This window comes from Eleginops maclovinus, chromosome 21, assembly GCF_036324505.1.
Source record: "Eleginops maclovinus isolate JMC-PN-2008 ecotype Puerto Natales chromosome 21, JC_Emac_rtc_rv5, whole genome shotgun sequence".
Taxonomy (NCBI): Eukaryota; Metazoa; Chordata; class Actinopteri; order Perciformes; family Eleginopidae; genus Eleginops; species Eleginops maclovinus.
The window spans coordinates 5,052,180-5,075,907 of NC_086369.1; the positions used below are offsets into that span (position 1 = coordinate 5,052,180).

Genomic DNA, 23,728 nt, shown 5'->3' on the forward strand with positions numbered 1-23,728 from the left:
ATCAATCTGATTATTCTCCTTTATCAAATGCAAACAAAAACACTTTTCTTTTTAGTTGAAAATGAATACTTTTCTGTTTTTAAGTACGTCTTCTACTTTCACATTTTAAATGCAAAATACTTTATTGAAATATAACTCTGCTTTTATTCTGAAGGACGAAGGCGGAAACAGGAAGTGTCATGGCCGCCAGTGGAAGTGAACTCTTCCTGTTCTGCTTCTCAGAATGACAGCACTCTGAATTAAGTATAAAAACGATAATAGTTCTAATTGTATATTAAAAAACAAAGCGTGAAGATGAGTGAGGAACATTACCTGGAGCTGTGCGAGAACCCGGTGCAGTTTGAACATGCCTCCAGCGTCAACAACGTCTTTTTCGACGAAGCTAACAAGCAGGTGAGAAAAGCTAGTAAACATCGATGGCTAACTAACTAACTAACTTAACAGTTTGTTAGTTTAGAAAACATTCTTCAGCTTTTATTAACAGTATTGTAATTACTTATTAGCTATAGTTTAGTGAATACAAACAAGAACGTTGCCTCCTTAAAATACACAGTGGTGGAGAAAGTATTTAGAATCTCATCTGAAGAAATAGTACTATTACCACACTTTCAAAATTCTCCACAACAAGTAAAAGTACTGAATGGTAAAGTAGGTAAAAGTCAAATATGTTGCTTGCTAAATGTACCTTAAGTATCAAAATATAAGTACTCCTACTGCATCGGTTCCTTTTAGTTTCCAGTTATTACAGAACGTTATGATTATATGTATCACTTCTTAACACATGTAACAGTTCAACTGTATTCAAGATAGTATAGAGACAGATAAGTAGAGTCACTTGAGTTTTCTTTCTTCTTTAAATGTGTTTGTTTTCGGACTGATTCAATTACATAGAAACACAATTACAGGTGAATGATGTGACCTCCTTGCCAATTGTTATAAATGTCCTCTTCCTCTTCTGACCATCATCAGTCAAACCCAACCATCCAAATATAAAGAAATTCAAAATAGTTAACACACTCAAATTATAGAATAAAAAAAGAATTCAAAAAGCCCCAAATGTTGCATTTAATACTACAATTTCAAATACGAGTAGAAGTTCTGCATTTCAAATCTGAAAATCTGCAATGAAGTCAGATTGTATTGGAGTTGTTTTTCTGATTATTTCTGGCTGCAGGTTTTCGCGGTGCGTTCAGGTGGAGCCACGGGGGTTGTGGTCAAAGGCCCGGAAGACAAGAGCAGCGTTGCCTTCAGGTACATCAGTCTGTTTGGGAATATCTAAAGGGACTCATTAAAGGGATTAATACATTGTGATATGTTGCACTTCAGTCCACAAATGTTACACTTAACACCTGAACTCAATATATATTTACTTCATGGTTTTTATCGGTACCGCCTTGAATTAGAGGTGTGAAATATGTTAAGAAATGAGTCATATTTATGGGGTAATGTGTGTTTTCCTCCACAGAATGGATGATAAAGGAGAAGTTAAGTGTATAAAATTCTCCATTGGAAATAAGATCTTGGCAGTTCAGAGGACTTCAAAATCAGTGGTGAGTTTGGAAACATGACTTTAAAACTGCCCTGGTTAGAGGTTGAATTCTAATTCGATAATGTTTTACAGAATTAATAATAAGCTTTAAAAGCTCTGAATCATATTTGATCAGCAAAGTTGCCGCTTTAAGATCAATTCTGATATACTGCACATATTGTTTTTTGTTGTATTTCCTTTTCTGTGTTTTTATCTTACTTGATATTTTATTATGACATACAATAGTTTTTTCAAATGAATTAATTTGACTGTTTACGAAAGCTAATTCATTGTATGTGTTAACCTACTGGACCAAAAAACAGATTCTGCTTTCTGCTGTAAAGGATTGTTTTTAATAATGAAGCTAAGAAATGTTTTCCAGTGAAGCTTTAATCTGGAGAGAGATTATTGTTAAGTATTGATTTTTTGTTGTCTGCAGGATTTCATCAACTTCATTCCTGACTATCCTCACACAGAGTTCACACAGGAATGCAAAGTAAGCGTTATCTCTGTCTTCTTTTAGTTTCATGTTCAGATAAGCACTAACATGATATATGGCGTGAAGGATGATAACAAATACAAGGAGCAGGTCGAAATGACATTTGGCGTGTTATGTCAGTATTTGTGTCTTTTGTGTAAATAATCCGTTTCTTGTATTGTTTTGTTGTCATTCAGACGAAGAACGCGAATGTTTTGGGTTTCTGTTGGACCAACTGGAATGAGATAGTTTTCATCACAGATCAAGGAATAGAGTTTTACCAGGTAAATGACAAACATTTGTTTTTGTAACTTTTGGTTACTGCTCAGTTAATATTTGAATAATCTATTTTCTGAAATACAGACTTTGAGAACTGTTTTAATTTGCACGATCAGGACGACACAAATGTTTAATCTGAAAATACTCCATTAAAGTAAAACTCATACTCAGGTTCTTGTTTATGCTGTGTTTCCCTGAGTGAGTTTCTTTGTTTTCTGTGTGTTTCTGCAGGTGTTTCCCGATAAGCGCAGCCTGAAGCTTCTAAAGAGTCAGAGCATTAATGTTAACTGGTACCAGTACTGTCCGGAGACTGCCGTCATCCTGCTGTCCACCACCGTGCAGGGCAACGTGCTGCAGCCCTTCGCCTTCAGGGTCAGAAATACACTCTGCTTTCTTATTATTGTTTTCTAAAAAAAATTAAAAAGTAAAGACACAATATTAGTTTACTTCCAAAGAGGGGGAATATTTATGTCCGCACATTTAAGAAAACATTTGAAAAGTTGAATGCCAACAACTCGGTGTAGCCTTTGATCTTGAAGAATAAAATGTAGCACTTAATAATCTATAATGGTATAATCAGACAGGCGGATGTTGATTTTTCGCAAACTGTGAGAAAATGTAAGCAGTGTTTGAAGAAATCATTAGTTTAGCTGTGTTTGAAACTTGAACTTTCTGATTTATAAAGGCCAGCTTAAGTTATTTTCGCACACTTTGTGCTTGTATTGTGAGCACATTTTTTCGACTCTTCCCACATCGCATAGTTTTTAATGACTTATTATTAAGTCATTTTGTTGTTATATATTCATCTTTCAGAACGGGACGATGTCCAAGATGTCAAAGTTTGAGATCGAGCTGCCGGTCGTCCCCAAACCTGCAAAACTGATTCTGTCGGAGAGAGACATCGCCATGGCCTCCATGTGAGTTAACCATCAGTCTGCTGTAAAAGCCGTTCTTATTTATTTCATGTATAACAGCGTAGTATAACCAGGGATTATCGTATTCTTTTTCTGGTCGGATTTGTCTTTTATTTATTGTGTTTTCCTGTCCTTAATCTTTACCCTCCATAATTCTCAATATGTTGCCCCGTTGATGTCTCTCTTTCTTTAGTGTTTATTGTGTTCATGATTATTCTCTCTCTGTAGATACGGTCAGTTGTTTGTCATGTATCTGAAGCATCACTCCAGAACAGCCAACAGTCCCTGTGCAGAGGTGGTGCTCTATTACTTACCAAGGTATATAAACATGTATTTATATGTTATTAATTACTAACAAGGTATGCGCACACATACAAATACATTAGTATGTATTGTTCATTTATTACTGCCACACACACACAAACGCTATTGTCTAGAAATAATTCAACTCACCGGAGAGTCCAAAATAAACCGTGAAGGAGCAACCTTAAAAACAAGGTTACGGCAACAATAAGTTACTGTAACTTGGTGCAGTTTAGTAGAACATTATACTTATTCAATACTCAATGTTGTACGATGAGCCTGCAACCTCAGCCGGTTGTTGAACTGCTGCTTCTCTAGTAGTTGTATATACATATCTGCACATATTTTATAATATTGTAATTTTTACGGGTATACATATACTTCATCCAATGTAAATATTGCTATATTTTAGTTTCCTCTTTTTTATGTATGTATGTTTATGTATGCACCAAAAACACTAAGGAAAGAACTTGGCAATAATCCTGATTCTCATCTGTATATGTGTGCATGTCGTCATCTCTCTCTTCAGAGAGGGTACGTGTAAGAAGACTCACGTTTTGCGGCTCAACACGACGGGGAAGTTCGCTCTGAACATCGTGGACAATCTGGTGGTCGTTCATCATCAGAGCTCACAGGTTTAATACATTTCCTTTATTTATCTATATTCATGTTTTTAAATTAAAAATATATTAAAATTCAAATGAAGACTTGGACATTTGAAAAGGAATACTAAACAAAAACTCAGATTTCATTTATTTATATTCTAATACGTTTATATTGTGTGTGTTTCAGACGTCTCTGATCTTCGACATCAAGCTGAAGGAGGCTGACTGCACGGTGAACACACACCAGCCTGTGCTGCCTGCACGCTCCATACACCCCTACAGAATCCCCTTGACGGGTACAAACTCATACACACATACACACACCTCACACGCACACACACACAGATAGTGTGTTTTATTTTTCTTTCTGTCTCTCTGCAGGTCCCGCAGTTGTTCCTTCTCAGCCTCCGGTACCATGTCAGCTTTGTATCCTTTATGACAAGTACATTTACTCACATACTAAGTACAACATTGAGGTACTAGTACTTCACACATACTCTGATACAGTGTTTTGATTTCTTTCTTTAAACCAAGTTCTAATCTTTGCTTTAGCAGGAGTTGAAATTCAGTGATGAGATGAAAGTACATACATTGACTTAAGTACACACAAAGGTCCTGGTCATTTCCATTTAATGATCATTTATACTTCTACTCAATTAGTCAAATGTACTTTGGACTTGATCCTTAACCGTTGCTCAGACTCTTCCTCCTGGAGCGTCTTTCAACCTGACATCATCATCAGCGCCAGTGAAGGTGAGAAATGCACACACACTCAGCAGACTTTAATTCTGGTTATTTTTCACTTCTGTAATCTCTTAGCAGTGTTTCCCACAGATCTGAAATATACTTGTGGTGGTAGCTGGGGACGAGGGGGGGGGGGGGACGGACGATGTACATGTGACAAACAACAAATACGTTTGAGCTTTAACAACATTTCGATTTATTGAATTTTCATTCAATTATTTTGCAATATTCAGTGTCCACAAAGATGGCACTGTTGGTCAGAGCACTTAATCCCTCGGGTCTTTTGGAAGAACAGCTCCAACGCCTGTGTATGGGAATGCCTCTGGTGCTGCTCCATTACATGAACTATACAGTGAATGCATGGGACCTTAGCTAAAGGTAATCTGTGTGTTTCTAACTGCCATAGCCCGAAGAGAAAACAAATTAGAATCTTTTTAATATTTAATTTAGCACACATAACTTGCACGCAGCAAAGTTGGCCTCATAAGGTCTCCCTTTCCTTTTCTTCACGCGATAGCAGAGGAGGCGTAGAGCGAGGGATCATTGGCCACTAGTTAATGGATCACAGAGGGCGTTGTGCTCGTGGACGGATAAAAGAAAAAAACAAAACCTAAATGGGTCTCCAAATATACTTTGGCGGCCGTTAATATACCTGGGCGGTCCGCCAAGTAAAGTCTATGTGTGGGAATCCCTGCTCGTAGACAATAACAGGACAAACAGATTTATGACAAAGGCACAGAGCAGCAGGTCAAAGAAACAAATCTTTCTTCATGATAGGACTCTGTATCTCTTCATCAACATCTATTATTATAATTAATATCTTCATATGTCTGTGTTTCTCAGGTTACCTCTGGTACCTGCAGGTGAAGCTCCCCCCCACAGTGAACCTGCTGCAGGACAAAGGGAAGCTGATGGACTTCCTGCTTAGGAGGAGAGACTGCAAGATGGTCATCCTGTCCGTCTGCTCCCAGAGTAAATATGTCTGCTTGTTACAAAAATTCAAAAGTCCTAAGAAAAATGTAATTTTGCCCAAAAAAATAAGTTCATATTTATTTTATTTTTTATGCAGTGAACTTATTTTCACTCCTATGTTTATGAGATTAAATCATGTATTACACATTAATGCCTTCATTTATATATTTTCTAATATGTTAATTATATAATATTGATGGATAGGATATTCTGTATGGAGGTTGGGTTAATCAAATAATAAAATGACATGTTGAAATGAAACGTTCATTTCTCTGCTTGAATCTCAGTTCTGGAAGTTGGGGAGAAGGGAAGTCTTCCCGTCGTGGCGACCGTCTTCGACAAACTGAACCAGGTGTACAAAGAATACCTGGAGGCCGAGCAGAGCTACACCGTGGTGAGGGAGGGTTTCAATGCAGACCTTTCAGTACTTCAAACTAATTATGTAGTTTTTTGTAATTTAACATTTCTGTGTTTTAGGCGATGGAGTCTGGTCCGAGTCGAGGCAGCGCCGCTCAGAAACGTCCAGTCAGAACGCAGGCGGTCATCGACCAGTCAGACATGTACACACACGTCCTGTCCTCATTCACGGAGACGAAGGTAGGAACACACACCTAACTGGACATGCGAAGCAAAAAGTCTGCAGAAATTAAATGTTTAATATCTAAAACTTTTCTCCACTTTTGCCTCAATCCACTTATTTGAAATGTCAATGCAGCCAGTTTCAAACCATAGATCTTCACAAAAACCACTTTAAAACACTCACCTGCATCCATTTAGTATCTGAGCTACTTTAGTACTATTCAAATCACATTCTGTAAAGTTCTGCAACAAGGGCTCTGTGGAGTTTGGTATAAATGAATGTCAAATCACTTATATATGAATGTTGTATACGTTCTTTAGTGCATTTTCGCTGGCTAATAGATTTAAGGTTGAATATCAGACAATTAAAGTTAGGTCAATAAATATATAAAGTATGTATACAAACATACAAAGTTAAAGTCAAATTAGCAAATTCTTCCACAATATATAAATGTAATAAGACTTTTCTGTTTCCTGCAGGGTGTTTCTCATAAGTTCGTTATCGCGGTGCTGATGGAGTATATCCGCTCTCTGAACCAGTGCCAGATCACCGTGCAGGTAAAAACAGGCATAGAAACCTCACTCACATTTTCTTTGTCAAGGGGGGAATAAGCGTTAGTCTGATCTTACCCTGTGTGTTTCAGCATTTCCTGTACGAGCTGGTGATAAAGACCTTGGTGCAGCACAACCTGTTCTACATGCTGCATCAGTTCCTGCAGTACCATGTGCTCAGCGACTCCAAGCCTCTGGTGAGCTATATTTAACTTAATATGCACAGTTTAAATATGAGCAAACATCATTTACAAAGTGCAGGGCTTATTTGCGGGCTTCACGTAAGTAATTCCACCCCAATGTGAATGGGGTGGAATGGAATACGCCAAAAACAAAGTGCAAGGTCAAGTCATGAGGTTTCTTGTATATCTAAGTATAATTTAAAGTCTTTTTTATAACTAATTATAATCAAATTTGAACGAGTTTATTCTTGCAAATTAAGGATTTAATAAATTCCAAAAACGATGAACGTTGTTTTCTTTCTCCTCCTGTCCAGGCGTGTTTGCTCCTGTCCCTGGAGAGCACATACCCTCCGGCCCACCAGCTGTCTCTGGACATGTTGAAGGTAAAAAACACTCAGACTTTAAACAGAAAAACGTTATTTAAACGGCTTTATTTAAATTGCTGTTGTTTTCAGCGTCTGTCTACGGCCAACGATGAGATCGTGGAGGTCCTGCTGTCCAAGCAGCAGGTTCTGGGCGCGCTCAGATTCATCCGCAGTGTCGGTACGTTTCGATTTTATTTATCTAACAGAATCAAAGCACATGACTCCTTATGTCACATTTTAAAATGATTCATCAGAGGAATAGTTTCAGTATGTAAAAAATAAGACTTCCTGTGAACTTATTTTAAAAATCAATGATCTTTTGGGGCAGAGTACAGTTTTAATGTACTCATTTTAATTTGGACTTTTTGAAACTGGTAATACCTGAAATAACATACATGGTTAAATTTTACCAAATTATTGAATATGACTTAGCAGTTAGTTTACACAAAAGTGTTTAAGAAATAAAGCTGCCTTAAACTGCCCATTTATAACGTCAAATACATTTCCCCCCATGTGATAAAAGGACAATACTTTTAGAAATTAGTTTTAAATTGACTGAAAATGCATTTCTATGTATTTCTTTCTAATACACTAACTTTGAGTGTGTTTCCAGGCGGCCATGATAATGTGTCCTCTCGAAAGTTCCTGGATGCTGCGCGGCAGACGGAGGATCAGATGTTGTTCTACACCGTGTTCAGATCCTTCCAGCAAAGGAACCAGAGGCTGAGAGGAAACCCCGCATTCAACCCTGGTGAGGAAACATACACTTCAACTATATTATCTAAAGTCATATTCAACTCTTTATGACTACATTTTGTTTATACTTTACAACTCAATTTGAATTAGTTGGATATTTATGGCCCTCAGAAAACACACGGGGAGACTGAATAGAGGACATTATAATATCTAAGTCAGATTAACATTTAAGCACACCTTCATTTTAATGTAGTTTGGTATATACTATATATGTATGAGATAATTATTCACCTTTGGAGATATTAATAAGTATAATCTGATACAAGTGAAAGTTCTATCAATCAACCAATCAAAGTGTATTTATATGTCTCAGTGGACTTAACAGTTTGTACAGAACATGAAGACATTTACAGATGTCATCTTATTTTCATTTGATCTGGTTCAAAATCTAAATGGATTAAGTAGCTAAAGCTTTGAAAACAGATACTCTAGCTAAGTACAAGTACCTCCAAATTGTAGTATCCCACCACTGCTCTAATCCATAACTCATACCTGTCCCCCCTCCTTGCAGGAGAGCACTGTGAGGAGCACGTGGTTCACTTCAAGCAGCTGTTTGGGGATCAGGCGCTGATGAAAGCCTCCACTCTCTAAGAACAGAAACTGAAACACAGACTGTAAACTCACCTGGATGTCAGCTGACAGGAAGTAACACTGGGAACGGGTCCACAAGTTAATGTCCACTCTTGTTATGTTTGCACAAATATACAGTATATCGTATCCTGGTTATACTGTGACAGTGAACTCCTTTTTCATCAGTAAAGCCATACTGAGTTCAATAAGATGTCCCTAGTATATGTACAGTAACACATACATCCAGAAAAGTAAGTGACATGTACTTGACTGGTAAACAATGAAATGCATTTACGGCTACATTTCCTAAACATTACTTAATATTTTCAAAAGTATTCTTGAAATACTGCATCTTTATTCTGAAATACCCCTTTTCCCTACGGAAGCTCTGGTACTTAAATGTTGGTACAAGCTATTACTGACCTGCTTCATGTCTGCTGGTTTCTGGTGTACACAGTCACATGTACTTCTCAGGTGAGCAGAGAAAACTAAAGAATATCATTCTGTAAACAAGTAGATGCATCACCAGTTCCTATAGACTTTGTGAAATTGAGTATGAAAACCTTTGTGTGCACACTTACCCTTTGCAGTTCAGGTGACATGGGCCCATTTACTTTTCTTTGGAGTACCTGTATGAATATCATATATGAAAAAGAATCTATTATGTTATTATTTCTTGTTTAAAAATCTAACGGCACTAGGCTACATGAAATAACAATGGAAATATTTGTAAATGCTCTGTTAAATATATGGCATATGTACAGCTAATAAAAGGTTAAAGCTAGAGCTGTGTGCAAGAGTGTGATTGTAGTATATCGAACAAATGCAACAAAGAATACAATGTCGAAATACCACTCCATGCCTTATCTCGACACAGTATTCTAAGTTGTTTTGTCCCCATAATATGCAATGTTGTTTTTTTTACATATTTCCGATAGCTGTATTCTGAGTTATTTGGGCAGAATACACTGTTCCTAACCCCTACGTGGTTTTTTTTTATCCATTTTTAAAAAACTACCTACTATCCCCTTTCGTTTTTTCCAAACAGCACATGTCGAATAAATGGAAAATCAGGAAGTAGCATTTTATGGTTAAAAAATGCTATAAAAAACAAAAACGTTTAATAGTGGTAGGGCTAAGGGAGGTGTATTGTGTCCAAATAAGGCATAATACAGCATGTCGAAAAGATGAAAAAGAAACGACCTTGTGTTATATGGCAAAAAAAGACATAGGCAGGGTCTAGTATGTCCAAACGATACACAATACAGTAAGTCGAAAAAATGATCATATTGTATGTCTCTTAAATAAGTCTCATGCCGCTTATTTTCCTTTTTAGAAGCTGTGGTTATGTCATCCTCAGACAGGTGATGCTTACCAGATGGTCCACACCCTCCTCTCTCTGCTGGCTCACCCAGAAACAGAACTGCACATTGGGAGCAACATGGTCCTGGAGCGCCTGGATGAAAAGTGCACAGGAAAACGTTACTGTTTATATCACAAAGTAACACTGACTGCTTTATAACGGATGTCTTTATGCCATGGTATTTCTGTTAAAACAATGTTCTATTGAAAATGGGTTTGATCCTTCTAAGCTGTACGTGGTATTATACTGTATAATCATGTACTTACCTGTATTGGTGACAGCGTTACTATTGTAACTTGGTCCTACTGCATTATAAACCATGTTTACTAGAACCCACAGTCCCTACCCATGTGGCTGATGGCCCTACCCATTACGACACTGGGCGTCAAATATGCAAAAACTTAATAATAACTTGAGTTCAAATATCAAACTGGACCTTTTAATTAATGAGAAAATATATTCACAGCAGGCCAGTGACTATTTCATCTATGTATTTATGCAAAAACTGTTCTGAATCCTAGACAGGTTTCGAATAGAAGACATACATGTGTTAAATACAAGCAAAACAACTCTTGGTGCGCAGTTTTCGTTTTAGCAGCTGCGTTGCGATAAGCAGTCAAGACATTTGACACAGTTCTTGCCTCGAAATTGACCGAACAACATTTAACCAATCACATCAGTTGTAATGTGTGTTGACAACCAATCATGATAGGACATTAGGTAAAGTGGGCGTATTCATAAACCTAGGCAAAAAAGGGGCTGGGTTACAATACAGTAAGTTCCGTTGTTTTCGAGAGAGTAGATGTGTCTTTGAGGTGTTACACGATTTGAAGAACTCTTAACCCGTTTCGGTAAATTACAAACCTAGGTAGCTCGTTAGTTGCTTCTCTTCTGATCAAGTCGCTTAGAAAAAAGCGACTTGATTTAGCTAATAAGCTCCTCTTTGTGAATTCAGGTCGAAAGGGATGCCGCTGCAGACAGACTCCGACGGACCCAAGCAGTCTTTGGATTTAATCTCATCGCATTTAATCGGGAAGAGCAGCTTTTCTATAAATTTAAAAGGCCTCAGTATAACACATTCTCGACCGAGTGCTTTTGAAAGATGCTTTAGCTCGAGTGCGAATTAACAGCGCAGCTTTGAAGTGAAGAGAGGAGCGTCAATAATCAGCAAGCTAAACGCTAGCTTTCGTAGCAACAAAGCGGGGAACGTTAATCGTTTGCCTACAAGAGTGAACAGATAGGTGAAGCAGAAGAGTGTCTACGGCTTGCCAGTTGAACACGTTATCATCTGCCTGTGCTGACGATATTGTTCGGTAAGTGAATTGTGTTTTAACATCGATGTACAGAACCAGGAAGACGATTTGTCAACTTCGACTGAAGGGGTGGGGGAGGGGCAGTGGTGTACAGCAGGAGGAAATTGTTTTTACGGTAAAGGCCTACATCGGCCCTCGCGGGGCGCTGTAGCCCCCGTGTGAATGTTGTTATTTACAGCAATGATGTTGTGGCAACACAGCAAACACTTAATTTACAAACAACGTTTTTTGGCATGAAACGTATTGCAGTTACACTTGTGTCGTTTTTACTAAAGTTCGTCACAATAGTAAGCAGCTTGTTCGCTTAATACAGTAAGTGTGTAACTATGTAACGCTTGATTCTTTACATGTTACTAAAATGAACTTTATGTTTTTTCTCTTTTCCTATCAGACCACAATGAAGCTGTTGGAAAGCTCCAGCTTTGAAGCCCTTAGCTCCCGGCTGTGTGTGGAAACAGGAGAGTCTCGCATCCTTGGCAGGTAAAGGCACCATGAACAGCTGAACACAATACTGTAATATGAGCTGCTTACACATTTCTACAGCGAAATACTTGTATTTTAATATCTGGGACTATATAGTTTCCACCTCACCACAAACACCTCAGCTGATATTGTGTTTTTGATCAGACATTAGTCCCAGGGAGATGCATGCACAGGTAGGGTTGGGCGATATGAAGAAAAAAGTCAAATTCTAAGGCTCATAATAGACCGCTAGAACAGGATAGTAACGTTATAAAACGACATCACTTTACTCTCATTAAGCTTTAAAACAAGGAAAAGACAACTCAGTGCTATGCCCAGGTCACCTGTTTCTGCAGGAACATCAACAGTACCGTAGTCTTAGTGTTTATACCAAAGAAAGAAACACTGGAGCCCTTTCTGTTGATTTCATTAACGTACATGAGAGGTGTGGCTGGTTTATACATCACTGACTGCTCATAAATGGGGGTAGTAGAGCAATCAAGTTCCTGCATGTTATGCAAAATTGTGGTAACAGACTACTAACCTTAGAGCCCATACTGAAATGTAATAGCACACTGACAGTGCATGTTTTTAAATGAGCAAACCTAGGTTATATAAGGCCATCAGCTCAGCAGGCTTACAGTGACAGTGTAGTTACATAAAGGGTGGTGGAGTTATGCAGCCCAGTCTGAGTGCAGGGTTTGGAGTGTGGGTGGGAAAACTGTGCATTTGTACTGGTGGTGACCTGGGGTGACAGTACATCACGTCCTTTCACACCACTCTGTTGCTATTTTGGAGACGATGTGAAGAGTGTTGTTGGAGCGTATCTACATGTTCTACACAACATATACAATAATACTGCATGATAGCTGAGTGCTGCTGGAGCTGCCAAGGCTTAGGGGATTAGCGAGACAGCAACAGGGCATGCAAGCTGCAAGTTTTAACTGCAAATGTAGCCACCACGCCTCCAGCAAATGCACTGTTTATTTTCTACATAAACAGTGCATAAATGGCCAGTGCAAAAATAACTGAACACATTAGCAAATACATGAATGTGTAAGTTAGCTGTCATAAGTGTTGTGTACAGATGATAGAGAGCTTGTTGCTCTTGCAGCTTTTTATTAAATAACCTTCATCGTGTTGATAGTCTTTACTCGGCTCTAGTTTCTGCTCTGTCATCGGGTTACAGTGTTTAGACGGCAGGTCAGCTGTGTTCTGCAAGCGTGTGGAAAAACCAGGGCACATATTTCCACTGTGGTGTCCGCTGCCTCCCAACGTCCCTATTATTAGGCTGGCAAGGCTTGCAAGGGTCTCAGAAGAGCGTGTATCTTAGGTTGCGCAACCTTTGCTCTTGTGTAACCCATAGATAGGGTAAGGCAAAATAAACAACTCCAGTCTTCACTCACAGATATGTGTACAGTGGCGTCTGACCCAGAGACATGAAGGAGCGTGCAGGAAACATGGCCTGTTCTTGGCAGCTGTTTCTGCAGATATGGCTCCCGGGGGAAAGACACGGGCAGTCTTATGGGTTATAGAGCTCTTGCAGTCCAGATAATCAATTTAAAAGTTAAAATATCAGATATGCCACTTGTTTTTTTCCACAATTAATAAAGCTGCAGGGATTGCACACCCTCCAAATAAGAGGTATTACTAAAAGTGATAAAGCCAGTTAGTTGTGGTTAAAAAACACATCAGTGCTAGTTAGTCCTACAGTATTTATTTGGTTATTGGTGAGGTACATTTGTTCCATTAATGCATGATAATACCCCAATTTGTTCCTTGTTGAGTAATTGTGTGTTTAAGCCTGATGGGCTATTAAAGTAATCTTAGGGGATTCTGCAAACACTTTCACTCCTCTCTAATCCAGTGTAGTTGACAGCGTAGGCGTTTCATTTAGCACATGGTTATCGGACACAAATATCACATGATTTATATTTCTGCCCTGCAGGATGGAGAGCTACTCCTGTAAGATGGCAGGGGATGACAAACATATGTTCAAGCAGTTCTGCCAGGAGGGCGAGCCTCATGTGCTGGAGGCTCTCTCCCCCCCTCAGTCCACCAGCGCCACCAGCCCTTCACAGTGAGTACTACAATAAAGGATAACGTTTTGTTTTTGAACAGAAGAACACCAACCCTTAACCAGTAGTTAGATGAGATAGTAGGGATTTTACCTTTTGAATTTCCCTCTGTATATTATCCATGCAGGCTGGGGAAGAGCAGTGAGGATGGGGAGAACCCGCTGAGTGACAAGTGTTGCAGGAAGACTCTTTTCTACCTCATCACCACGCTCAATGAGTCCTTCAGGCCCGACTACGACTTCAGCGCCGCCAAGGCCCACGAGTTCAGCCGAGAGCCCAGCATCAACTGGGTTAGTATCCTGCCCTGAAGACAGCACATATTTTATAACGTCACAGATGCTTTTAACAGGGGACCTTTCTTCAGGTGGTTAATGCCGTGAACAGCAGCTTGTTCTCGGCTGTTGGGGAGGAGTTTAACTCTCTGGGGCCGGAGCTGTGGAACGCCATCGACCAGGAGATCAACCTGCAGGGATGTGACATTTACAGGTGTGTACAAACATGCACGTATTATATAGCAGATAATGCATGCTGATGAAGGTCTGTTCTGTATAGAGCTTTTTCTAAGCTCTTAATGTTTCTTCTTAGCTATAACCCTGACCTGGACTCAGATCCATTTGGTGAAGAGGGGAGCCTCTGGTCCTTCAACTACTTCTTCTACAACAAGAAACTCAAGAGGATTGTGTTTCTCACATGTCGATCCATCAGGTCAGCTCCTGACTCACAATCATCCACTTAGAATCACAAAAGACTAAAATATGAGCACTTGCCTTTACATAGAAGTAGATCAGTTTCTGAAAGACGCCAGCTCATTTAGCATATATGGGACGGTGTACAAATGTTTTTCATACCTGCAGTGTCTTGAGTGGCTATGGCCGGGACTCCCTCGATAACGAGCTGGACATGGAGCTGGATGACGAGGAGGAAATGGATGGCTTCACTGAGGACAGGTTAGACAAATATCCATCATTCTGATTTACAACAATGAATTGAATGGATGTGGCCCTGACAGTAGAAAAGACACTGGTGTCTGCAAGTACTGAAACATATCAATGGTTCTGTTGCAGTTCTGAGATGGAAGAACATTTTTATTTTGCATTTATATTCTTCTCTTCTTCTCCCAGGTTCCCCAGAGCTCTGTGTGTGTGAATCTCCCTGCAGGACACACCGCAGCCAAAGAATATCTTGGCTTTTCCTCCTCCCCCTCCCTCCATTTTTGGCCTCATATTCCCTTTTTTTATTTAGCTGCGTCATCCAAAGCCATGTCACGCTTTACACAAATGCATGTTTGAAGCCTTCTCTGTGCATCGTGAGCCGGTGGACATTTACGTACTTAAACCCTTCTCCAGTATGAAGGCACACATATACGGACTTTTTCCCACCTGCAACATTTCCAAAAGGACCCCTTCATGGAGGCTTTAAAAGAAGAAGGTGTTGTAATGGATACGCAACAAAGACTGTTGGGGAGTTTCTTGCAAATGATGTCACAAAGAGGAGTCCAGAAAACACCAGCATCAATAAAAGCAGACATTTGATGATCTTCCTACTTTGGAAGGGGCTGGGCTGGAAGACCCAGTAACCATTGGTTTCCTGTTCAGTGGAAAACTCTTCAGTTGTTTCGTTGTTGCCGGTTTTTGTGTGTTGTTTTTTTTGTCTGACAGCGATTGTGACAACTTTTTCAGCACTGAGTTTGGAATTTGAAATTGCTGCATTTCTAACTGAAACTTCGTATCGTTGAATCTTATTACTGCGAACGCTCGTCTGTACTTTAGACAGCTGGGCACGGCCAAGGAAGCTATTGGCATCTGGGTTGCAGCTTAAACATATCAGCCTTTAACAAATGTCCCATTGTTTTGTTTCAATCCCCATTTACCAAGTTCCATGATACATTTTATACGTAGTTGATTTTACAATCCAGTATTTTTTCACTCTTCCCCTTAACTGATTTAATTGTAGTTGACCTGTTTCTAAATGTCGATCTTGCCAGTGTTTTTCTTTGCTCTTGCCTCAGTGCAAAGGCTTCATCGAATGAATGTATAGTACAATTTAGAGAAAAAACCTAACGTAGAATAGCCATGTTGTACATTGTTTTATAGAAATTGAGACGCTCCTTTTATGTTCCTTACAAAGTGGTAAGGAGTTATCTTTTCTGGACTGCTCTGTTCTTCATTTGATTGGCCAATATATTCCAGATGTTAATAAACTGTTGTTTGAATCATACTCAGTCTTTTCTTTTTAAACTGGAATGATTTTAGTCCAAGCTTGTATTTTAATTTGCAATGTGCTAAAAAGAAAGTGATCTATTCAGGATCAAAGTTCAAAACAAACTTTTATTGAAAATAAAAACTGAATTACAGTACATGACCCCGACTGGACACACCATACTGACAGTATAAGATCAGTTCCCTTGCTTTGTAAGATCAAGGTAAAAGCTGTAAACCTCAATGCTGCACACTTCACCCTTTTTCCTCTGTGTTAAAATACCTTGCCCCACAACAAAGACACTGTAGAGACCCTGAGGCACTCCCTGACCAAGATGGACACCAGTTCTTCACCACTGTTGGGATTCAAACTCAATGAAACTCATGCACCTCACACTTTTTGGCCACTGTGGAACTTGCAAAAGGTAGACATGGTTTCAAAGTGACGCGTGCATAGATCTGTTACCAAGGAATTCTTATAGCAGGTCAAAGAAGGAAATAAGGGTAAAACTCATGGGCACACTTTTCAGATTCATACACATACTGTCCTCCAGACACTCACAATAGCATGGTTAAGGCTGAGGATCAAGTATTATACCTAAACGATGGCCAAAAGATTAAGTTCAAATGATCCTAATGCTACCTAGTCGAGATGGCCGCAGAGAAACAACGTCCCCATAAATGTTTGGCTCCTCTATGAGGTCAGCTAACTCTGACGGCTCTGTTTAAAAAGTACAAAATGTTTAAAAGTGGAATATATTCTGCAAAACGACTGCAGGAAATGACTGAAATGTTTGTATAATGTTACAGTGGATCAGTCAAACACACTTGCAGCACCAAAGATCATCTGTTAATACAGAAGGAGATGCCCACTCGCCACAAGTAAACATTCTTAAAAAGAATAAAATTAAATAAAAAACAACGCATCATTGACAAAACTTATGGTTTAAATGTAAAATACTGTCATTAAAAAGGGAGCATTGTACTTGCATATGAATTCCATTTTTTAAATGATTTGCTTCATTAAATAAATGGATAAAGTGAGGGTCAGAAAAGGTTTGCATGCCAACACTGAATCTAAACCATATGGCTCAATGAAATACAAGTACAAGCTCAGAGTTAATAAAGAGAGGATTGTATTTGACCAGGTTTCAATATGGCACCGTTAGATCTAGAGTGAGAATAACCACCAACAATGTAGCTTATGAAACTGAAATCATGTGTAACATATTAACGGCTGTGCTAAAAATTAAAACTGGAGGAAAGAAAAAACAATGTGAGAACATTATTCTGAAAAGCTCCTTAGTGCCACCATTACCTCCTGAAAGTGTAACAATACTGCTTGTAATCCCTTTGTTTGTCTAGTCAGTTTTTACGTCAACATGAACAACCTATATTAATCATAGAGCTGCACCAACGTGATGTCTCATGATATGAAATAGTGTGAAGTGACATGATATGTACTTAGTGTAAGTTATGTCCAGTGCAGCCCTGCTTTGCACTTGGACATACTCTTAACTTATCGAAATGATTTCCGTCTTCCCCTCCTCTGCAGTAAAAGTGACTGTTTGTTCCAGATAACCAGCTCGGTTCACCAGTTCAGTCACGTTTCGACTTGGAGAAACACCGGCTCCACTGTGGATGGTGTTAATAATCCTCCAGAAGTCAAAGTTTGTCATTAAAAAAATATAAAGCAACGATAAGCAAGTGAGGAGAAGCTGACGTAGCCACCGTGTGGGTGGTGCAGGTTATCAGGCCGTCGACGGCTGAGCGAGGGGCTATCTGAGGCCGGCCCGCGAGGTCATCCACTCAAGGCCTTGGCATAATCTGGAGAAACAAAAAGATGCGTCAGGAAGGAGAAATAAATACTTTATACAGAAGACTATCAAGGATGTTTGAATAGCGTGGCAAGTTTCCCCCAAGCTGCACTAAATATTTACACAAAACACCCGATGGACAGATATCTTTAAGGAGACGTTCTTCCTGTCTGGGCTGAGCAAAAGATGTAAAGCTCCAGGGATTTGAATGCAGCACAGTGACACCTGGTGGTTAAAAGAGCTCACTGCAGCACTACGACATCAGTTTACACAGCTGTAGTTACAATCTGAAACCTGATTAAAAGTGTTATTTATTAAATGTATTATAGTTCTGTCTGAACTAGTAACTGCACACATTGTACAACCTTCCACAGTCAATAAACAAATACACGCCACAGTACTTTTGTAGGCATGGAAACTAAACATACCTTTGTCTGTGGACTTTCTAATAACATGGTAGATATGCCACAGCTTACATGAGTTGCACTGCAGACATTCATTAAAGTACCATGATGAAAACACTTGGTAACAGACTGAGTTACTCTATATACTCCCCTCTCTTCTTATCCTACTCATGTACACAAACATGTATTTAAACCTATGTTGCCTTGGTCTCTAACAAATCTAAGCTTGCACACGAGAGAATAACTTGCTAAACTGCTGTCACACATTAAGATGTGACGCTTCTTCTTCATCGATTTTCTATGGAGTTAAGTTTGTTGTCCGTTATACTATACATGGTATTGATTATAACAAGATCAGTAATGTGCTATCCTGCTAACACGCATACATATGATAAACATGAGTCTTACCCCTCTCCTGTAAGTGCACAGCAGGATTGTATGTGCCAGGGGTGATCTTTGATGGAGCTCAGGCTGAGGTATTTGGAGATCTCCGCTGCAGACATACAGTCCTTCATATCCTGCTTATTGGCAAATATCAGCACGGCCGCTTTCCGGAGGTCCTGAGCGGAGAATACAGAGGACAATGAAACCATAAAAATACCACCTTCTAAAGCTCTAAACAATGAAATGTGGAAAGGGATATGCATTGTGGAAAACCAGTCCGAGTGTGTGAAGTCCGCTTCCTTACGGCCATACAAAGTTGAGATGTTTTACCTCGTGAGCCAACATCCTGTAGAGCTCCTCTTTAGAGATGGCCAGCCTCTCTCGGTCTGTGCTGTCCACCACCAGAATGATGAACTGCAGAGTAGGAGGCAAAAATCACACTGACGGTCCTCTTCTCAAAAAACACATTTACAGCAATGAAATGCAACACAGCGGGAGGGCACTTCCGGGGCCAAGGGCCTCACAATGGGTTCTGATGACTGCTATGCTAATAACCCCCGTTTCGAATGAGAGAGACAAAAGACCAAAAGCATGTTAATGTGGGTGAGATGTGAGAGACGCCATTAAAGGAGGAAGCTTCGGCAACACGCGTTCTCCAACATGACTGTGACCCACATCACAGCCAGGGATCTACACGAGTGTGACACCGCTCCACAGTGGAATGAAAGTGAAGTTACCATAGTTACTCTAGGGTTAGTACATTATATGGTTTCTATAGTAACTGTAGGGCTCCTAGCAACTCTATTGTAAAAGGTATGTGGTGCTACTGTGCCATTAAGATGCTTAACTGTAAACACTGGAGGGTTTTAACAGATGTACTATGTAATATTCTGCATTCACTTTTTATAAAGAGCATCACGCAAAAGTTATGTGTTCTGTCAAACATGTCTAAGTGAAAAAGTGGCAACAGACAATTATTAATTTAATAGAATGTTTTTCTTTGTTAAACTACCCCAAAGCCTACAGTTCTGTTTTCATTCTGCCTTTTTTTCCAAAAAAAGCCAAAATCCTGAAAGGTATTTCATTTAATTCCATGTGACAAATCACAGGCGTGAGAGAGCTTAAAACCAGAGAATGTTTGTGGGTTTTTTTGTATGCATTTGTTTGAATACAGTTTATGCAAGCATTTTGAAATTGCATGTTTTTTCCCCCCGTCAAAAACAGAAATATATTCCGTTTACCTTTTGCATGGAACATGGATAATAAAATCCTCATCATTGAGAGGCTTAACAAATGATTGAAATGGTTGATCAACCACTGAATGCTATTCAGCCTGTTGTCCAACAGGTTTCAGCTTTTTAGCAGAGACGTGTAAGACAGCAAGAGTGGAGGGGAGTCGGCTCATGTGTGAATAGGTGTTTGTATTTGCTTGTGGAGTGAACGGAAAGACTGCAGGTTGAACGCAGGCTGGATATCGCGTGTCTCGGCAGATGTTACATGAGGAAAGTTACATTGTGTAGAGCGCTCTCTGTAAGACAGATCTGCCTCTCCCGTTCTTTTTCTCCTTTCTCCAAAACACTGCAGAGGCTGACCCCTGCTTTGACGTTCAGACGGGCCCCTTTGTGAAAGGCTGACCCCTGACATTGGGCGGCCCCTGCTGCCGTCTGTGCTCTGAACAAACACACCAGCTGCCACGCTCAGGAAGAAAACTGCTGCTGGACAATACTTCTGTCCTCCCTCATCTGGTAGAAATAGTTCAGAGTGTACGAAACGTGTTGCTTGTTTTCCTCACCTCTGTATTGGAGTAGTAGGTGTTCCAGGAGGACCGGAGGGACTCCTGCCCTCCTATATCCCACATCAGAAAGTGAGTGTTCTTCACCACTATTTCCTCCACATTGCTCCCGATGGTGGGTGACGTGTGGACGACCTCATTCATCAAACTTTAGAAGGAAAGAATCATACTAAGTTTTTGCGGGAAAGGGCAAACTGACCCAAAAAGCTTCTAAATTTACATTTTTTTAATAATAAATGACTTACAACTGGTAGAGGATGGTGGTTTTTCCTGCGTTATCCAATCCGACAATTATAACCTTGTGTTCTGCAAAAGATAAACAGAATTACACAAACTAGAAGAGGACATTGTTATCAAGAAAACTGTTTTGTCATAAAGTATATCTTGTCCTAGTCTGTACAATGCATTATGTTCCTTCTTTGCTGCCTATTCCAAATAATACAGACTGAACTTACTCCAAAACTTTATGACCTCTTTTCCCTGCAGCGTCGCTCCAACTGCAGGACATGTTTCCATTCATAAAAAACAGCTAGAACAGTTTGTAACAGCACAGGCTCTGAAGGCCGTGAAGCAGACAAACATAGCAGACTAAATCCAAAATCAGAGCTGACATGGACATGCCAAAATATCCCACTTTAGTGTTTTGACTTTTCCGCCCTTCTGAGGCCTCAAGCAGCGGAGCAAGAAGGAAGTCTGGTCAGAGAGCTCATAGTTCTGACACATTCTGAGCACCACACTCGTTTTTGGAGGTCACTGCATATCTATTACTTCCCAAAAGAGAAGTTCCCCTGTGATGATCGTGACAGCACAACTGGTTGTAGCCATTACATTGATCATATCTGAGTACTGCTCTTTTGAACAACTCCTCAGTCTTTTCTACAGGCTGAAACATGTCACTGCAGCACATCCAACCCGAGGTTGGGTCAGATTCCTTCTAAATGTATAATCTAAGGGAGAACCAACTAGATGTCGATTTTAGAAGTCAATAATTTATTACAGTGGATTACTTGAAAACAGCTATCCAAGCAGAACACTTAGAGGTTCCTAGTTCCTTTAGGAGTAATGTGTTTCTCCTGTTTATAAAGGAAAAATATGAATCCTTAGCCCCTAAATGGAGCATTTTTTAAGTGGTGACACTGCACCTCAGGAGTAAGAGTTTGACTTCCTTTAGCAATATGTTTTATTCTTTTCTGAAACCTAAGACAATTATAATCATATTGCACAATTGCCAGCACTTGGACTTATACACTACATTTTAGGTCACCTAACTACTGTTTTGATTACATGTTTTAAGCTACGACTATTATCCTCACACTGCCACTTAGACTTTGCCTTTAAACTCTTAAAATGAAGGTAACTTGACACCAGGGACAGTGTAATCCAGAATTAGGCAGGGACAGTAGGAATCCTTCTCTGCTATCCTCAGGGCTGAGAACAATTCAGGAGGAGTTTACTTATGAAAACAATGACCTTTACACTGTGATATGAGAATGCACTGTAGTTACCGTTTGGCATGAAACACCAGATCCTTTATTTCTATATCATTTAAAATCTCTTTCCTGTTCCCTCATCACAGCAAAAGAATACCCACACATTGAAAGAAAACTGCTGATCTAGTTGAACACTTGAATACCTTACAGCACATTAGAAGACTCACTGAATACATTCATAAAAATTAACCAAACCACACCTTTATTTAGTTCCCTGCAGATTAAAGTGAAAAACAAAAATGTCCACCTTTGAAATATTTAGTATATTTGTAACAGAGCACACACATACTGTACAATATGGGTATTCTGGTTGTAAAGGGTGGGCTTACCTAGGCTTGTTGTTGCCCTTTTCAACCCTTAATCTCAGTGTCTTTGTTGTGCTCTTCCTTTGTTTTTCACTCAATTCTAGAATGAGCAGCAACTGCATGATTATTAAGTGTAAGTCATATACACACACACTAACGATCGAGCTCACAGTGTGAAGACTTGCACAATAAATACTACTTTTCCATCAAATTACCTCTTGGAAACTCAGGGGAAACTTATGTAATGTTAGCTGAAAACATAAGTGGCTAAAAACACTCTTGCAGACTTAGTGTGACTTAACTTAATCATATTAGTTGATAAACAGATTAAGTATTTGATGAAGATGCAGAGGTTGTTTTGCATTGCGAGTTAGACAAAGGCAGTTCAGATGGCAGAGTCCTGAAGTCACGGTGAGATGTAGCGAGATACTTCAGCCCCCATCTGTTATTATGGGTCTTGCTGCTCACTTTATGCTAACGGGCTAACACTTATTATCCTCGGTTGAGTAGCTAGCGGGATGTTAGTGAACCGTAACAATGGTACCGACACCCACCTTGGTTACAGAAGAAGCTCCACAGTTTGGCGAATATGACGCCCATTGTTTAGGTTAACGTCTACCCGTGGTTCCGTCAGTAGAGTGTGGGGCAGCACCGAGCTTCTCCACTCAAGTCCACACCGTACAGTCCGCGGCTGGCTGCGGCTAGCTAACATTAGCTGGATGATCTCTTGTCCGCAAAACACCTCACAGACCTTTTGAACGCGGACTCCATGCACTCCAGTTAGCTAACACGAGGATAAAATAGCGGAACGTAACATAGACTTTATGTGTTATTGTGGACTGGTTCGGGGAGACGTTGAAGCCTCCACAAATCGCATAAACAGGCTGAGAAGCGCGGCACTGTGTTGACTCTGCTCCCACGGCTTCTTTTGCCCGTTGGCTCGTTTGCTGAAAAAAGCAACCCCAGCTATTCAGTTGTCTTCCAACGTGATGACGTCAGGTCGTGTACACGTTGGCCTTTTTTTTGGGGGGGGGGGGGGGCATCATTTTAAAACACAAAAACACACGAAGGGAGCAGACGAAAATATACATGTCATCAAACATGTACAATTATTATACAAGTACAATACTACAATACTTGGTTGTTGGCACAGGAGAATACCTTTCCTTCCACGTTTACTACAAATGGTAAAGCATTGTACTTTCAGTTTTCTTGTAAATTTTACTTTTTTTTAATGCTTTGAACTGGAAATGTGTTTCAAGTCACCATATTTAGCATGCATAAGCAGTATCTAA

The 23,728-nt window shown here is 39.7% G+C and overlaps 3 protein-coding genes and 1 long non-coding RNA gene across 6 annotated transcripts; 2 read left to right on the plus strand and 2 right to left on the minus strand.

Annotated features, from left to right (window-relative positions):
* The first annotated feature begins 163 nt into the window (after nucleotides 1-163).
* rmc1 (regulator of MON1-CCZ1) lies at nucleotides 164-9,611 on the plus strand. The gene is made up of 21 exons (XM_063873837.1): nucleotides 164-393; nucleotides 1,175-1,251; nucleotides 1,466-1,550; nucleotides 1,968-2,024; nucleotides 2,204-2,290; nucleotides 2,517-2,657; nucleotides 3,099-3,202; nucleotides 3,428-3,517; nucleotides 4,032-4,137; nucleotides 4,295-4,403; nucleotides 4,489-4,533; nucleotides 4,807-4,860; nucleotides 5,695-5,823; nucleotides 6,111-6,217; nucleotides 6,301-6,420; nucleotides 6,883-6,960; nucleotides 7,047-7,151; nucleotides 7,451-7,519; nucleotides 7,592-7,679; nucleotides 8,115-8,252; nucleotides 8,769-9,611. The coding sequence occupies exons 1-21, from the start codon at nucleotides 295-297 to the stop codon at nucleotides 8,846-8,848; spliced, it is 1,968 nt and encodes a 655-aa protein (XP_063729907.1). The 5' UTR covers nucleotides 164-294; the 3' UTR covers nucleotides 8,849-9,611.
* On the minus strand, nucleotides 7,537-11,483 carry LOC134858011 (uncharacterized). Of its 3 annotated transcripts, XR_010164917.1 has the most exons (6): nucleotides 10,457-11,478; nucleotides 10,203-10,283; nucleotides 9,251-9,456; nucleotides 8,750-8,857; nucleotides 8,098-8,249; nucleotides 7,537-7,700 (listed from the first exon to the last, which is right to left on the minus strand). It is a non-coding gene; the product is annotated as an uncharacterized LOC134858011 (long non-coding RNA). The 3 variants fall into 3 exon arrangements; XR_010164918.1 differs by having other exon boundaries at nucleotides 8,704-9,456; nucleotides 10,457-11,483; XR_010164916.1 differs by having other exon boundaries at nucleotides 8,750-9,456; nucleotides 10,457-11,476.
* Nucleotides 10,955-16,260, plus strand: maf1b (MAF1 homolog, negative regulator of RNA polymerase III b). The gene is made up of 8 exons (XM_063873839.1): nucleotides 10,955-11,503; nucleotides 11,895-11,983; nucleotides 13,914-14,045; nucleotides 14,171-14,333; nucleotides 14,408-14,529; nucleotides 14,629-14,748; nucleotides 14,898-14,990; nucleotides 15,165-16,260. Exons 2-8 carry the CDS (start codon nucleotides 11,901-11,903, stop codon nucleotides 15,187-15,189), a joined length of 738 nt encoding a protein of 245 aa, XP_063729909.1. The 5' UTR covers nucleotides 10,955-11,503; nucleotides 11,895-11,900; the 3' UTR covers nucleotides 15,190-16,260.
* Nucleotides 16,261-16,350: 90 nt separating this feature from the next.
* Nucleotides 16,351-23,388, minus strand: LOC134858010 (ADP-ribosylation factor-like protein 5B). The gene is made up of 6 exons (XM_063873840.1): nucleotides 22,988-23,388; nucleotides 20,884-20,944; nucleotides 20,639-20,786; nucleotides 19,177-19,260; nucleotides 18,871-19,022; nucleotides 16,351-18,068 (listed from the first exon to the last, which is right to left on the minus strand). Exons 1-6 carry the CDS (start codon nucleotides 23,031-23,033, stop codon nucleotides 18,020-18,022), a joined length of 540 nt encoding a protein of 179 aa, XP_063729910.1. The 5' UTR covers nucleotides 23,034-23,388; the 3' UTR covers nucleotides 16,351-18,019.
* Between the last annotated feature and the right edge of the window lie 340 nt (nucleotides 23,389-23,728).